This window comes from Lepidochelys olivacea, assembly GCF_965140295.1.
Source record: "Lepidochelys olivacea isolate rLepOli2 genome assembly, chromosome: 1".
NCBI classification, from domain to species: Eukaryota; Metazoa; Chordata; order Testudines; family Cheloniidae; genus Lepidochelys; species Lepidochelys olivacea.
This window is the reverse complement of record NC_140411.1, coordinates 158331615-158349480: the sequence shown is the minus strand read 5'-3', so window position 1 is coordinate 158349480 and position 17866 is coordinate 158331615. Positions and strand designations below refer to the sequence as shown.

Below are 17866 nucleotides of genomic sequence, written 5' to 3'. Positions count from 1 at the left end.
AAAGATGTTTGAAAAATCTCACCTTTTCTTGTGACTTCATTTGTGAGCTTTTCTGATGGAATAGTTTGGGTTTCTTTTGGCCTTTATCTTAAGTGCTTCCTCTTTCTCTTCACAATACAAATTCATTGCCTTCTTCATCAATTAGAAAGCTTGACTGGATATAACTCAAAGTTAAATAGTATTAGCAGCAATCTTTGTGTTGGCCTCTCCTTGCCCAGTGAGCAAAACTGACAAACAGTCCCCCATTTGAACCTTTCTTGGGTTTAAACCAGTAAAGTAGGCGTTGCTGACTCTGTCTGAATGTTACGTTAGGTCTTTAGCTGCTTCTGTAAACTGGCTTTAAGCAAAGCTTCAGGGGAGTGTGTTTTGCCTACCCACTTTCAGATGTAACTAGATTTCACTGGTCTCTTGGATCAGCCCAACCCTCCTCTGTTAATTTTTGTTCCCTAAAAATTGGTAATGACCATAACAGCATATTTCCATTAAACTGTTCGGCACCAGTAGTTTTGTAGTAATTAACTTATACTTGCCTCTTTGAATATGTTTGGACTATTAGAAGATCTTGACAGCAAGAATGGTGAAATTCCTTTTTTCTTCAGATTGTGTCTAAAATTAGTAGTATAACAAATGATCACTACTTGTAATTGAGGGCAGGTTTACAATATGGACCTATAGCGGTATAACTGCATTGCTCAGGGGTGTGAAAAATCCTGAAGCAGAACACCCCTGAACGACAGTTATACTGCTCAATCCCCACTTCTCCCCCACCCTCCCGTGTAGACAGTGCTATGTCGACAGGAGAGCTTCTCCCACAGACATAACTACTGCTTCCCGAGAAGGTGGATTAACTACACCAACAGAAGCTGTCCCTTTGGCGGCGTAGCGTATTCATTAAAGCGCTACAGCAGCTGCTGTAGGTTTATACGTGAAGACAATCTCTCAGTCTTGTAATACGGGTTGTAGTATGGCATGGAAGTTAAGTATGAGCTTGTAACTTATATAGTATCTGGTCAGTTTGAATTTATATGTAAAAAACATGTTTATATAATTGATTCAGTACTTACAGATCATTATTTTTTCCTCATGCCAGACATTGTATAATGTGAGAGCTCAGATTTTTCCACCGTTGGGGGCAGAGTATTGTAAAACAGGCTCACTCTGCTCTTTGGAGGTGTCAATCACCCGACTCTCTGACCTCTTAGATGTGGATAAAGATGAAGCATTAACGGAATCAGATGGGTACTGCACGACGAAACTTATGTATGAAGGTAGGAATAATGACTATTTTTTCTCCTGTAATTTTTGAGAAATTAATGCAATTCTCATTATTGGTTTTGCTTCTGTCTTGATACTGATATCTGCCACCCTTTCTAATGATCATAATGCAGTCTTGTAGACAAGGTTGGATATTAAAACGTTTGTCATTTATCTGTCTTAAAATAAAAACTAACATAAAAACAGGTTAGAGCATAATTTACTTTTCAAAAATTGTTTCAGTATGGGCAGATATTTGCTTGAGCCTTGAGTAGGCAACAACGTAGGGAATTGTTAGCCGATGGCCAAGGATGTTTGGTGAGGTGCCAGCTATGCCCGTTTATACCATCCGTGACTTTAACCGCTAGGACGCACTGTCCCTTCGCGGCGGGCAGCCCGGGCTAGGCTGACGGATGCCCCAAGGTCCTAACCACCCGTGACTTTAACTGCTAGAGCTCAGAGCTCCTTTGCAGCGGGCAGTCAATACTGACTGACAGGTGCCCCAATGGCAGCACTAAGAGCCTCTCCACACCCGTGACTTTAACTGCTAGTGCTCAGAGCTCCTTCGCAGCGGGCAGCCAGGATTGACTGACAGGTGCCCCAAGAGTTTGCCCCGTGGAGGCGGCACAACTCAACGCTAGGCTCTTAGTACTCTCACCTAATGGCCAGGCTTTAGAGCCAAAACAGCTGAGGTTCTTTAATTGTGTCGGCTGCTTTACAGTAAGCCAGAGAAAACAAGTCAGGCTTATGCATAAATGGTTACCAAAATTTATTAAGCTAGATTCTAATCATGTGGTTACAAAATTGCTAGTGCCTACTTATTTAAATGTAGAGATGTTACACACACAAACAAGTTACAAAACTGAAGCCACAATCCCAAAGAAAGAAAACAAAGTATAGAGCTCTATTTCAAAATATGTGTACACTAAAGATAGGAGATCAGGTGTGGGTACTTCTTACCCTCCTTGCATCTCTCGATTCCAGCGGCGCCAAGTCAGGATCGGTCACTCAATTCCGCGGAAAGACGAATAAGGGACAAGGCTTAGGGACCCTCTTAGCTGCAGAAGCCTTGGGAGGCTGTCACTTATCTGACCAGCAGATAAATAGTGAAAAGCACTCAAAAATCATGGTGCTGTAGGTCCCCTACTTATACCTCTGTACTCCTTTATTCTCTTTCTCCTTTCTTATGCCAAATTGAGGTTGGTCTGTCTGGGTGACGCCAGCTTTCGCAAGAGTAGTTTACACTTGCAAAGGAGAGAAACAATAAGTTTCGACTACTGGACATTTCTTTTATCAGGGTAAATATTTTCCCACCTAGGATGTTGGTGTGTGTGCATCACCCTATTTAGTAGGGGCTAAGAGCCATGTCTGTCACAGGGCCTCTGCCTGCTGTGAGCTTAATCGTTGTATCTGTTCCCAGAGGCACATTGTAGCAGTACACCTGTGCTTTTCACAGCTTCAAAGGCTGTGCTGGAATATATGTTAAGTGCCCTGTTCCGGCTTCCTCCTGTGTTTCCAGCAATGCTGGTCTGAGGGGGGGGGGGGGGGCTGTCTGTCTGTCTGGCTACAGGAATAGATATTTAAAGCTCCCCTAATGCAATTTTCTCACTTCAGTCTCACTCCATCTGTTCCCATGCACTTCTAGTTTCCTTCCTTCCCTGAACTGTAATTAAGGATAAGATTTTTGTCACTGAGATCAGATTCCATGACTTTCAGAGACCTCTGTGACACTATCCTCTTCAACTTCAGCCCTGGGGTAGTGCGCCGCCCCCCCCCCCCCCCCCCCCCACACACACACAGTTCTCTGCCGCTGCTGGGAGTGGGGCCTGGAGCTCTCAGCTGCTGTGGGCAGGCCCTGGGCACAGCTCTCAGCCACCACAGGGGGGCCTGCAGCTCTCTATCCAGCACATGTAGATCAATGAGTCTCAAGGCCTTCCTGCCTAGTGATGACTCTGCCACACCTGCCTTCTCTGCGGGCCCACTCCTTAATTTCTGCTTGGCCCAGGGAGTCTAACCAGGGCCCTGGGTAACATGGACAACACAAAAGTCACACATCTCCTAAAAGTAGGGGTTACAGCACTTTGTTCATTTTTGTTTGCTGCTGTTTTCTTAATTTTGCCACTTTATTTGAAATAAGACTAAGTGCTGAGCAGAGCAGTACCCTAAAACTTTCCATGAAAATGGAGGCAAGATGTTTTATACATCATTCGATGTACCTGTTGATTTTGAGAGGGTAGCTGTGATAAGCATCTTGAAAGTACAACTTATCAGCACAAATGAGGCATTAAAAGTGGTTGAAGATAGAAATTTTTAAAAAGCAGAAAACTTACTGTTCTTTAATACCAAGAGTGAGAAGCAGATTTGAGAGAAATGAAATGTTCAAATTAACAGAAGACTTCTCTGCTGCAAATATCCCCCTGCCTGCCCTTGACAATCCAAAACTGATGTTTTTTAGAGAGCAAAGTAGGTGTTCTACCAAGCGCAGATCAACTTAGAAAGTTTTAGCTACCCAAAGAGTTTGACTGTTACACTGAAGAATTAAAGGAAAAGTTGCACACCTGTAAAGGAATTGTCACTGAGCAGATGAAACTACCAGTGCTGAAGACAGGTATGTGTTTAACATTCTTGCCATCCCCATCCCAACAAGCAGTGAAAATGCAAGTACTTCAGATGCAGGTAATCACAAGCTGGATATATTTTTGTTAGTGTGAAGTTTTGGAAGCAGTCAATTTTAAAACAGTCAGCAATGCAATATGGGAAAATGAAAACTTTGCAATACCATTTGATCGCATCTCTGCATTTGTGACTGATAATGCCACATACATGGGGAAAGCTTGGGATCGAGGTTTGAAACCTTTGTTTTTAAATTCTGTACACCTTATGTGTATGGCATGTTTGCTTAACCTTGTGGATGCTCTATGGAGGAAGATACTTTTGAGACTAAATTATTTAGTTGTGGCTGTAAAACATACTTTCACTACCTGCCCTGCCAGAAAAGCCTGGTTCCGTATATTTCTAATGGAAATAGGGAAAAGTCCTTCCATCCCACCGACCTCAGTAATAAACAGATGGAACAGCTGGTTCAGTGTAGCCTTTATCACATGGAACACACTAAAGATTGTTTAATTTTTTTAGTGAGGAGAATGGTTGTAGCAGTAGTTGAAGTGTTAAAGAGATTGTGGATCTTTGCCTATCCACAGCAGTTATTGAAGAACTCCAGGCTGTAAAAGAGTTTGCACCCCGAATCATAAACACGCTTACAGCTATGAAAGCCCACAGTTTGTGCTCATCAAGTCTCAAATGACATGTGTGATCTTGTGATGTGGGCAGAGAGTTGCTCTGAAACTTGCTGACCACCAACAGCAAAAACGGCACTCTTGGAAAGCTCAAAAAAATGGTCCTACTTGGACACTGACTCAACCTCCTGCTTTTGCCAATCTGCTGCCACTTTCTTCAGTACATGCAGTGTATTGGAGCCAAATCAAACAAAACATGTTGACATTCATGAGACCACAGTATTTGAAAATATGCCATTGTTTGATGACAACGTTCCAGCCTAGAGAGAATATTGGGCTTACTGCAGAGCAGTGCAAGAATTGAAGAATGAGGACGTTTCTAGTTCTGGAGAAGCATGATGGCCAGATTTCCAGCTCTGCTTAGCAGTACCAGTCAACAGCATAGACCCCGAAAACGCCATCTCATCTTATAAAAAATGTGCTTGGGGACAACAGACACTGCATAAAGAATAGCAATCTGTCTATGTATAACTTGTTATGTCAGAATTGCAACAGTGTGAAATAGGGTCTTGAAAAAGAATGTTATTTTTGTTCTGTAGTTTTTTTGTTTGAAAAATGATTTCACAATATGCATATAGAATCTCGAAATAGTTTACAATGTTAACAAGCGAAAGCTATTGCATCAATGTTGCTTGTCTCATGTAAATGTTACACAGTAATATTTTGTTAAATATTACACATTTTTTATGACCACACCATGATTTTGTTCATTTTTGCCATGACTGTTCCATGAATCTTGCCTAATTTTACCACGACACAATCTTATCCGTACCTATAATACATTGAATGTAAATAAAAATAAAGTAAACCAAGCAAAATCCCTACCCTGTTTAGGGAGGGGTGGGCGGGAAAGAGGGAACCTGAAACAAAAGCAGATATCGTAGAACTAATATGACTCTGGTGAAAAATCACTCTGCTTTTATGAGAGATCCCTTTCCCCTACCCTGTGTCTATTTAAATTGCAAGCTGTTTGGGATAGGACTATCTTACTCAGTATGGTCATTGGCACAATAGGGCTATGGGGTCCCTGGGCACTGCTGCAAAACAAAACAAAAATACTTTAAATGTATGTAGAAGCATAACTAATTTCTTTTCAGAAATTTTTTCATTTCATAGCATTTTCTCTCTACTCTTTTTCAGTTGTTGACAACAGTAGTAACTGGGCAGTCTGTGGAAAAAGCTCAGGGGTAATATCTATGCCTGTAGCAGCTCAAGCAACTCACAAAGTGCACATGGAAGTGATGCCACTTTTTGCTGGATACCTCCCCTTTCCTGATGTCAAACTATTTAAATACCTCCCTCATCATTCTGCTCACTCCATGCAACTTGATGCTGGTAAGGCTGTCTTGAATATGTGACCACATAGAAAACCTGGTTTATAGAAATGGCACTCTATTTCTTTGGCTGTCCTGTTTTTAAAGCAGAACAAAGCTCAAAGTAATGAAACCCATTCTTGATGTAATTCTGTTCCAGATTCATTGTTTTTGTTACTTTTCATTGACAGCTGTTCGTCATTTTCAAAACAGGGCACTGCTTTAATGAGAATAAAAGTGAGAGATTACTTCAAACTTTAAATTCTGAGTATAGCTTTAGTCTGTAACAAGGAACACTAACCAGAAAATATTGTGTTTTTTTTTTTAATTTTATGTAACCTTTAAGATTGTTCAATATTTTAGGCGTTGACTATCATGGAGTTAAAATGCATCATTACAAATTAACAAACTCAGGGAGTTAGTAGGTAAGATGCCATGGGAAGCAAGTCTAGGGAGAAAAACCGTTCAAGAGAGTTGGCAGTTTTTCAGAGACACTATTAAGGACACAAGCAAACTATCTCACTGCATAGGAAAGATAGGAAGTATGGCAAGAAACCACACTGGATTAACCAGGAGATTTTTAATCTGAAATTCAAGAGTCCTACAAAAAGTAGAAACTAGGTCAAATTACAAAGGAGGAATATAAAAAACACAAGTATGTAGGGACAAAATTAGGCCAATGCACAAAATGAGATCAAACTAGCTAGAGACTTAAAGGGTAACAAGAAAACATTCTACAAAAACATTAGAAGCAAGAGGAAGACCAAAGACAGGGTAGGCCTATTACTCAGTGGGGGGGATGGGGGAACGATAACAGAAAATGTGGAAATGGCAGAAGTGCTAAATGACTTTTTTTGTTTTGGTTTTCACCAAAAAGGTTAGGGACGTCCAATCACTACTAGCCTCTGTTTGCCAGAAGCTGGGAATGGGCGACAGGATGGATCACTTGATGATTACCTGTTCTGTTCATTCCCTCTGAAGCACCTGGCATTGGCCACAGTCTGAAGACAGGGTATTGGGCTAAATGGACCTTTGGTCTGACCGAGTATGGCCATTCTTATGTCTAACATTGATCATTTTACTGGCATTCACTGAGTCTAAAATAGGGAAAGAATAAGTTAGATGTCTTCGAGTCACCAGGGTCTGATGAAATACATCCTAGAATACTCAAGGAGCTGACTGAGGAGATACCTGAGCCATTAGCGATGATCTTTGAAAAGTCATGGAAGACAGAGATTCCAGAGGACTGGAAAATGGCAAATATAGTGCCCATCTATAAAAGGGGAAATAAGGACAACGCAGGAATTACAGACCAGTCAGCTTAACTTCAGTCCCTGGGAAAATAATGGAGCAAATAACTTTAAGCAATCAATTTGCAAACACCTAGAAGATAAGGTGATAAGTAACAGTCAGCATGGATTTGTCAAGAACAAAGTGTCAAACCTAATAGCTTTTTTTTGACAGGGTAACAAGCCTTGTGGAAAGGGGGGAAGCAATAGACCTAGTATATCTTGACTTTAGTAAGGCTTTTGATACTGTCTCGCATGACCTTCTCATAAAGAAATGAGGGAAATACAACCTATATGGAACTACTATAAGGTGGGTTCATAACTGGTTGGAAAACTGTTCCCAGAGAGTAGTTATCAGTGATTGACAGTCAAGTTGGAAGGGCATATCGAGTGGGGCCTGGAAGGATCAGTTCTGGGTGTGGTTCTGTTCAATATCTTCATCAGTGATTTAGATAATAACATAGAGAGTATGCTTATAAAGTTTGCAGACAATAACAAGCTAGGAGGATGGGATTAAATTCAAAATGATCTGGACAAACTGGAGAAATGGTCTGAAGTTGGGCTGTCAAGCTATTAAAAAAAAAAAATCATACTTCCGCTGTTAAGCAATAATAGAATACCATTTATTTAAAGATTTTTGGATGTTTTCTACTTTTTCAATTATGATTTAAATTACAACACAGAATACAAAGTGTACAGTGCTCACTTTATATTGATTTTTTATTACAAATATGTGCACTGTAAAAAACAAAAGAAATAGTATTTTTTCAGTTCACCTAATACAAGTACTGAAGTGCAATCTTTATCGTGAAAGTTGAACTTACAAATATAGAATTAAGTACAAAAAACGCTGCATTCAAAAATAAAACCAATATAAAATTTTAGAGCCTACGAGTCCACTCAGTCCTCCTTCTTGCTCAGCCAATCGCTCAAAGAAGTTTGTGTACATTTATCAGAGATAATGCTGCCCACTTCTTGTTTACAATCTCACCTGAAAGTGAGAACAGGTGTTCAAGTGGCACTATTGTAGCCAGCGTTGCAAGATATTTGTGTCAGATGTGCTAAAGTTTCATATGTCCCTTCATGCTTCAACCACCATTCCAGAGGACATGTGTCCATGCTGATGATGGGTTCTGCTCAATAACAATCCAAAGCAGTGTGGACGGACGCATGTTCATTTTCATCATCTGAGTCAGATGCCACCAGCAGAAAGTTGATTTTCTTTTTTGGTGGTTCGGGTTCTGTAGTTTCCGCATCAGAGTGCTGCTCTTTTAAGACTTTGAAAGCATGCTCCACACCTCATCCCTCTCAGATTTTGGAAGGCACTTCAGATTCTTAAACCTTGGGGCGAGTGCTGTAGCTATCTTTAGAAATCTCACATTGGTACCACCTTTGCATTTTGTCACATCTTCAGTGAAAGCATTCTTAAAACGAACAACATATACTGGGTCATTGTCCGAGACTGCTGTAACATGAAATGTGGCAGAATGTGGGTAAAACCACAGAGCAGGAGACAAATTTTCCCCCAAGGAGTTCAGTCACAAATTTAATAAACGCATTACTTTTTTAATGAGCGTCATCAGCCGGGAAGTTTGTCCTCTGAAATGGTGGCCGAAGCATGAAGGGGCATACAAATGTTTAGCATATCTGGCATGTAAAGTACCTTGGAATGCTAGCTACAAAAGTTCCATGCAAACGCCTGTGTTCGCTTTCAGTTGACATAGTAAATAAGAAGCAGGCAGCATTAACTCCAGTAAATGTAAACAAATTTGTTTCTTAGCGATTGGCTGAACAAGAAGTAGAACTGAGTGCACTTGACAGGTTTCAGAGTAACAGCCATGTTAGTCTGTATTCACAAAAAGAAAAGGAGTACTTGTGGCACCTTCGAGACTAACCAATTTATTTGAGCATGAGCTTTCGTGAGCTACAGCTCACTTCATCGGATGCATACCGTGGAAACTGCAGCAGACTTTATATACACACAGAGATCATAAAACAATACCTCCTCCCACCCCACTGTCCTGCGGGTAATAGCTTATCTAAAGTGATCATCAAGTTGGGCCATTTCCAGCACAAATCCAGGTTTTCTCACCCTCCACCCCCCCCCACACACAAACTCACTCTCCTGCTGGTAATAGCCCATCCAAAGTGACAACTCTCTACACAATGTGCATGATAATCAAGGTGGGCCATTTCCTGCACAAATCCAGGTTCTCTCACCCCCATACACACACAAACTCACTCTCCTGCTGGCAATAGCTCATCCAAACTGACCACTCTCCAAGTTTAAATCCAAGTTTAACCAGAACGTCCGGGGGTGGGGGGGGGGTAGGAAAAAACAAGGGGAAATAGGCTACCTTGCATAATGACTTAGCCACTCCCAGTCTCTATTTAAGCCTAAATTAATAGTATCCAATTTGCAAATGAATTCCAATTCAGCAGTTTCTCGCTGGAGTCTGGATTTGAAGTTTTTTTGTTTTAAGATAGCGACCTTCATGTCTGTGATTGCGTGACCAGAGAGATTGAAGTGTTCTCCAACTGGTTTATGAATGTTATAGTTCTTGACATCTGATTTGTGTCCATTTATTCTTTTACGTAGAGACTGTCCAGTTTGACCAATGTAAATGGCAGAGGGGCATTGCTGGCACGTGATGGCATATATCACATTGGTGGATGTGCAGGTGAACGAGCCTCTGATAGTGTGGCTGATGTTATTAGGCCGCCACTAGCCGTCGTCACCTTCAGCCCCCAACTAAAACCCCTCCAACGCATTATTAAGGATCTACAACCTATCCTAAAGGATGACCCAACACTCTCACAAATCTTGGGAGATAAGCCAGTCCTTGCTTACAGACAGCCCCGCAACCTGAAGCAAATACTCACCAACAACCACATACCACACAACAGAACCACTAACCCAGGAACTTATCCTTGCAACAAAACCCGTTGCCAACTGTGCCCACATCTATTCGGGGGACACCATCACAGGGCCTAATAACATCAGCCACACTATCAGAGGCTCGTTCACCTGCACATCCACCAATGTGATATATGCCATCACGTGCCAGCAATGCCCCTCTGCCATGTACATTGGTCAAACTGGACAGTCTCTACGTAAAAGAATAAATGGACACAAATCAGATGTCAAGAACTATAACATTCATAAACCAGTTGGAGAACACTTCAATCTCTCTGGTCACGCAATCACAGACATGAAGGTCGCTATCTTAAAACAAAAAAACTTCAAATCCAGACTCCAGCGAGAAACTGCTGAATTGGAATTCATTTGCAAATTGGATACTATTAATTTAGGCTTAAATAGAGACTGGGAGTGGCTAAGTCATTATGCAAGGTAGCCTATTTCCCCTTGTTTTTTCCTACCCCCCCTCCCCCGGACGTTCTGGTTAAACTTGGATTTAAACTTGGAGAGTGGTCAGTTTGGATGAGCTATTGCCAGCAGGAGAGTGAGTTTGTGTGTGTATGGGGGTGGGGGGTGAGAGAACCTGGATTTGTGCAGGAAATGGCCCACCTTGATTATCATGCACATTGTGTAGAGAGTTGTCACTTTGGATGGGCTATTACCAGCAGGAGAGTGAGTTTGTGTGTGTGTGGGGGTGGAGGGTGAGAAAACCTGGATTTGTGCTGGAAATGGCCCAACTTGATGATCAACTTAGATAAGCTATTACCCGCAGGACAGTGGGGTGGGAGGAGGTATTGTTTCATGATCTCTGTGTGTATATAAAGTCTGCTGCAGTTTCCACGGTATGCATCCGATGAAGTGAGCTGTAGCTCACGAAAGCTCATGCTCAAATAAATTGGTTAGTCTCTAAGGTGCCACAAGTACTCCTTTTCTTTTTTCTGAGTGCACTTGTAGGCTCTAAAGTTTTACATTGTTTTGTTTTTGAGTGCAGTTATGTAACAAAAAAAATCTACATTTGTAAATTGCACTTTCACAACAGATTGCACTACAGTACTTGTGTGAGGTGATTTGAAAAATACTACTTTATTTTTACAGTGCAAATATTTGTAATAAAAATATAAAGTGAGCACCATACACTTTGTATTCTGTGTTGTAATTGAAATCAATATAATTGATGTAGAAAAACATCTAAAATATTTAATACATTTCAATTGGTATTCTATTGTTTAACAGCATGACTAGAAATGTGATTAATTTTTTAAATCACAATTATTTTTTTTTGAGTTAATTGCATGAGTTAACTGAATAATTGACAGCCCTAGTCTGAAGTAAATAGGATGAAATTCAATAAGGACAAATGCAAAGTACTCTACTCTAGGAAGGAACAATAAGTTACGCACACGTACGTACGTAAATGACTGCCTAGGATGTAGGACTGCAGAATGGGCACTATGGGTCATAGTGGATCATAAGCTAAATATGAGTTAACAGTGTAACACTATTGCAAAAAAAGCAAACCTCATTCTGGGATATATTAGCAGGAGTGTTGTAAGCAAGACATGAGAAGTAATTATTCCGCTCTTCTGATTAGGTCTCAACTGTAATATTGTGTCCAGTTCTGGGCGCCACATTTCAGGAAAAATGTGGACAAATTGGAAAGTCCAGAGAAAAGCAACAAATATGATTAAAGGTCTAGAAAACAAAACCTATGAGGAAAAATTAGGTTTGTTTAGTGTGGAGAAGAGAAGACTGAGAGAAGACATAAGTTTTCAAGTGCATAAAAGGTTGTTACAAAGAGGAGGGAGAAAAATTGTTCTTAATCTCTGAGGATATGACAAGAAACAATGGGCTTAAATTGCAGCAAGGGTGGTTTAGGTTGGACATTAGGGAAAACTTCCTGACTGTCCAGGTGCACTGGAATAAATTGCCTAGCGAGGTTGTTGGATTGCAATCCATGGAGATTTTTAAGAGCAGGTTAGACAAACACCTGTCAGGGTATTATTTGTCTAGATAATACTTTGTCCTGCCATGAGTGCAGGGGACTGAACTAGATGATTTATCGAGGTCCCTTCCAGTCCTATGATTCTATAACGGTACTTGAATGTTGAAATCCTAGGATGTTGGCTTGCAAGCAGACTACAGGCACATGGAAAACACTTACATTCACTCTTATCTGAATTAGCCTTTTTCTGAAATTTCTCCCAGTGGGTGAAGCATTAGTGTAGACAAGTTACTGGCAGTCCCTGGCATATAGACCAGCTCTGAGGAGGTGTAGAACTTTCTAGTTAAAACACCAGGGCCTTCTGGAGCCTTCTGTAATCTAGCACTTCCACCATTTTTTTCACAATAGTGAAGCTGCACCCGTGATGGCAATAGTGAAAAACCTAAAATAAAATCTATATAGCCTGTATGGCCAGAGAGGGTGACAAGCGGTCATGATTGTTACTAGGATGCTCAAGTCTTTGTTTTGTCCTCACCAATGAGTAGTAACGCCAGTGCTGCAGTGCAGTCAAACCACAACATTTTAATTGTTATTTTATTAATTCATTTCATAGAATGGTTGGTTGTGTTTTTTTAACAGACAGTTGGATTGAAAATGATAACCTCTCTGTGGACAAGAATATGGATGATCAGGCTGACAACAGTAGCATAAAGAGTAGAGGCAGTTTGCATTCGGCAGCCAGCGGGGAACATAAAGGTCTGCCAATGCCCCGTCTACAATCCTTTTCACCTGGTCAGGTCTTCAACTCCAGCATGAGCATGCAAATCCTTGTCATTCCCACCAAGGATGACCATGTTCTGGAAGTCAATATCACATGATGACTAAATATAAATAAACAAGGAAAACAAAAACCATTAGAGACTTGATATGAATGCACTTTAATAGATCATAACCTGATTATTCTCCATTGTAACATTCTGATTTAAATCAGACCTATGGCAACTCAACGCTGATTGGCCATGGAAGCATCAAACAATTTGATCAATTTAAATATACAGTGGAGGTTGTCAACTAGTTTATATTGCTACTTTAGTATGTTTTGTGTAAAATGATTTTCTGTTTTTTCCCTTCAATCGCAACCTGCTGGTAAAGTCAAGATGCTTGCTGCAGTTGGTCTGTTATTTATGTTACTGGAGTATCCTCCAGATCTGCTGTTTTCTTTTAAAGTAGTCAGATTTCTGTTCACACAAATGTTTCAGGTTGACATACAGTAAGCCTTGCAATGTGGCTATTAATGACTCAAATGTGTGCCTTTCTAGTCACACGACTGTCTGGTTTCCTGGACCAGGGTAGCTTTCTAGATTTCTAAAGAATAGGGTGAGTGATTCTGAATCCCACAGCATCTAGAAGAGTTTAAAAATTATATATATATTTTTCCTGAAGACTTGCTTAACCTCTTCAGTGCCTTGGGACATATGAATTATTTGCCCATATAAGCCCTTTTGAATCATACCAAGACATTCATTTAAGTCAGACCTTTTAAAAGGCGTGGCCCTTGATATGAACAATAGCATGGCATGTAAGTGGTTAAGTTTGGAATAAATGTTCATGGGATCATCATTTTCCCCCAGAGATATTTAAGTAATGAGAAGCAAGTAGCATTAGACCAGCTAGGTAACTTTTTTTATTAAATACTAGCTCATTTTTTAAAAACCAAAGTCTGTTCCTTCTGACTCCCTGGCCCTAATTAGTGTTTACTGTTATGGACTCTGGAGCAATATATATTTTTGCACCTTAATCCTAGTTTTCTGAAAGTAAATGTCACTTAAAGATTACTTTACTCTTTCCATTCTCATTACGGGGAAGGATTAAGGTCCTAGAATTGAACCTCTTCTGGTCCAGCAAACTGCAGTCATACCCTACCAACTGATTATTTTTCAGTTGTAAATTTTATTGTATATATGGTTGATTATTTAAACAAAAGTCTAAACTAACTGATGTCTGTGTATAAGTTGCACCAAAAATCAAGGAGAAAATAAATGTGTGTTTTTATTGGTGTGAAAGTCACAGCTTGTAAATAAGTGTGGTGTGTTAAACCTTTTCCAGTTCTCAAAAGCTCTGTATTTTTGTATATATGTATTTCACTGAAATTCACTGGTAAAGTCTTTGGGAGGGGAAAAAAAATCAGTGTAAACTGATACACGATTCCAGCAGATATGTGGCCTCTTGGTGAAAAACCTGTACAATGCGAATCTTAAAGGAATAATAGGAATCCTCTGCAGTTGTTTCCGTAGGTTCTTAATATTTAAGTATAGAGGAACACAGAACAAAGAAAAATCCAAATATTTAAACTATCTTCAGTCTGATTTTTTTTATCTTGCAGTGTTCAGGGTTTTTTTACTTGTTCGTGACTCCTTTTCTTATGCTTTGAAATTCACTCAGACTTGGATGATGCAATCATCAGTTTATTGGGATTTTTTGTTCTTTAGCTAGGAGAAGGTAAGTAACTAACTTAAAGGTTTTCCATAAATCTGCCAAAAATATTTGATCTACAATGAATTGAATTTAAAATTAATAAAACTCATTCAATTTGCCACGTGAACTACAACCTTAAAGTGGTAGTTGCTCTGCTGATTTTTCCTTTCTTTAGCATCATGAACTTCTTTTGTAGTTTTCTGAGTAGCTACAGTCTATTGCATATATAAGAATCAAAAACGTGGAGGAGGGATCAACAAAAACAACCTGAGTGAACAGTCAGCTGTCCTAATTTTTGCTTCTCACTGAGGGAAAACAGGTTATACAGTCTGTATACACTGGGAACTCCCCTACACTACAAAATCAACCTGAATTGCCATCCTGCACTGACCTCTACTGAAGCAAGAGTGACTGTTGGAGTTCAAAAATGCATTCCGATAATGTAAGCTACTTGGTTTCTAATTGAGTTCCCAGGTAAAAACTTTATTTGCATTTAAGTGGTTGGTATTTTGTGTGCCATTGTTTTAAAACAGGAAAATGTTTCAGTATAAATGTGACATCTAAACAATCAACTTTCATCACAAAAACTACCACAAAGGCTAAGTCTAATTATTACTACTTAGAGGCAAGACTTCTGCATATAGGATGGATGAAGTAGGTTGGTTTTCTACTTAGGAAAATTTGCAGATGTAGAATAATTGTGAAGCAAAGTGACAATGTGTGTAACTGAAGATACAGATAAGCTATATATACTTATCTGTCAAACATTGTAAATACTATCAAATGTAAAAAAGAGGTATAATTTTTGTGAATGTCACAGTTTTGTGTGACTGGAAAGATTATAACTCTCATCGTTTCCTCCTGCTAATATGGAAATTGTTACACTTTAACGTGAGATTGTAACTTTCTACCTGCAGTTGTATAAAGTCCCATTGTCAAGGCACTCTACACAGGAAAATATCCCATACTAAATATTTGTCAATAAAAATAAACATATAAAAGAGAAATGAGGATAGGATCTCCTGATAAACTATTCCTCATTTTTTCTTTTGTTTTTAAACTCAGGTTATGTGAAAGTAAGTGAAGAAATAAAACCATCCTCTTTGAAAGGGAATGGAAAAGAAATTGGAGAATGAGTAAACATCTTGTATTAATCTAAATATTTTACTTAGACCAAGGTTGCTAAAATATAATTAGATGTGCTAGTGCAAAGCCTTGTCTTTATTCCATCTTCTTTCTGTGAAGGAATGCCCTTTCTTTGTGGAATTTATACTTAGACTATTTTAATCCAGATAAAACCCAAAGTATCATTTAGTATGGATGGCTGCTGGGATTCTTTGACTGGAAAAGGTGACAAGTTAGTGACTTTGACACTGCGGGTATTATGATTAATTCCGTTTTCTTGGTTTACTATTAAATCATTTTCACATTGTTCTGTAATGTATATATATTGTTAGACTAAACACAAATTGTATTAAGATTGTTTAATGAAAATGTAAGCATTATAATTCTAAAAATATACATGTTTTAAAAAGAAATCCAGATTCTCTGTTGTGATTTCTCACACTTTTGCACTTTAAATAGCAAAGTAATTATAAATCCATTTATGACTATTTCTATTCAGAATGTATACTTCCTCTGATTGGGTTGAAGTAGATTAATATTTTTCCTTTAAGGAAGTCTTAGTTAAATGGGAGGTATTTGAAGCATAACTGTTACAGAAACAAAGCACTGGAGAATAGGCTTCTCCATACATGGGACTCCAATCAGTTATTGCTTTTGCAAGGTGGAAACCCAAGTCTGGAATCTGGGCTGCTGCTTCTCATGTTTCAGGTAACTCCACTGCTAGTACTGAAATGCTAGTCTTTTGGCGCTCATTTAGAGCCCCTTTTACTGCAATGTGTAGTCACTACAGAACAGGCCTGATGCCATTTGCTCCATGGGACCTTCACCATCACTTAAGGAAGGAGAGAAGACTTTAAAAGATACAGCCTCTCTCCCCAACCGGCCAGTGGCCAGGTAACCTGTTCTCTGTGGGAGGGGTGGATAAGGTACAGACTCAAAGGCGAGCACAGTGATGTATATAGGAGGGACCAGGCAATTGCTGTATTGCTTTAATTTAATCCTGCTTTAGGAATACTTGTAGATTTCCTGAGCCAGCAGAGTTTTCATATGGTGAGACAAGTCCATCTCTGTTTTGCCTGGGGGTACCATGGTCAGTCATCAGAAAGAGATCTCGCTTTTAGTATGGTGAAGGTCTCTACCATACTTTTGAACATGCTTTTACTTCAAATCACTTTAAACCAGAAGTTCTCAAACCGGGAGTTGGGACCCCTCAGGGGCGTTGCAAGGTTATTACATGGGGGGGTCCCATGTGCTGTCAGCCTCCACCGCAAACCCTGCTTTGCCTCCAGCATTTATAATGGTGTTACATTAAAAACACTTTTTAAATATTTTTATATTTAAATATAAAATAAATTTTTATAATAAAAAAATTAATATATTAAATATATTTAAATATGTATTTTTATAAGGGGGGGTCGCACTTAGAGGCATGCTGTGTGAAAGGGGTCACCAGAAGAAAAGTCTGAGAACCCCTGCTTTAAACCATGAGGTGAGGGGGGAATGCAGTCTCTTGCCATTAGTGCCACAAGGTTCTGGAAAGCTCAGCTGGGATGCAAGAGTACTGAGAAAGCTAGTGTGTTGGCTGGAGTGGACTTCATTTCCACTAAGGTGCTGGTGTTCTCGGTCATGGATTTGGGCAGATAGGCTTTGGAAAACAAGATCCTCTCTACACTGGGTTTCCTTACCATGAACATAGGGAGTAGACTGTCAGGGAAATTTTTATTCTTTTCCTTGGTGCTTTGACGTATATTGTCTCTTCTGGTGCATAATTTGAACTCTGGTGGGAGCACGGCCTTAGTTTTGTCTTTGATCATATCTAGACTAAGAAAACAGGTTAAGACATTTCCTAATGTAGATATGGTCTTGGGGCGTGCTGAGCAAACCCCTCCCATGGGAACAGAGTGGGGCTGACACGTGTCCCCCACCGTAGCGATCTGTGCCACTGACGGGAGCACAACTGCACATACACATCTACTAGACCAGGAGCCATGTTAAAAGACATTAGGATGCGTTGGCATGATTTGTCGTTGATCCATCCGTGCCAGCTGCTCCGCATTGCCCTGTGAACCTCTGTGTGTGTTAGCCGGAAAAATACCGCAACAAATCATCAGTTTATCTATTTAATTGCCCAGATCCTCTTTATTACCCTTTTAAAGTAACTACTCTACTCTTCCCCTTCTCCAGCCCTCTGCAACCTCCCCCCCCCGTCCTCCCGGAGTTCTCCAAGACAAGGGCGAAGGGGTCTGAGATCG

At 39.9% G+C, this 17866-nt stretch overlaps 1 protein-coding gene across 3 annotated transcripts in view; it reads left to right on the top strand.

Annotated features, from left to right (window-relative positions):
* TRAPPC10 (trafficking protein particle complex subunit 10) overlaps positions 1 to 16027 on the top strand; it is a 97103-nt gene extending 81076 nt beyond the window's left edge. For 2 of the 3 annotated variants that reach the window (XM_084611941.1, XM_084611942.1), the window contains 3 exons: positions 1091 to 1268; positions 5691 to 5885; positions 12654 to 16027. In XM_084611941.1, coding sequence (XP_084468067.1) covers positions 1091 to 1268; positions 5691 to 5885; positions 12654 to 12892 — 612 coding nt within the window. In that variant the 3' untranslated portion in view covers positions 12893 to 16027. Of the gene's footprint in view, positions 1 to 1090; positions 1269 to 3709; positions 3857 to 5690; positions 5886 to 12653 lie in introns of those variants that run through there. The other variant, XM_084611943.1, reaches the window with a different exon arrangement.
* The last annotated feature ends 1839 nt before the right edge of the window (positions 16028 to 17866 follow it).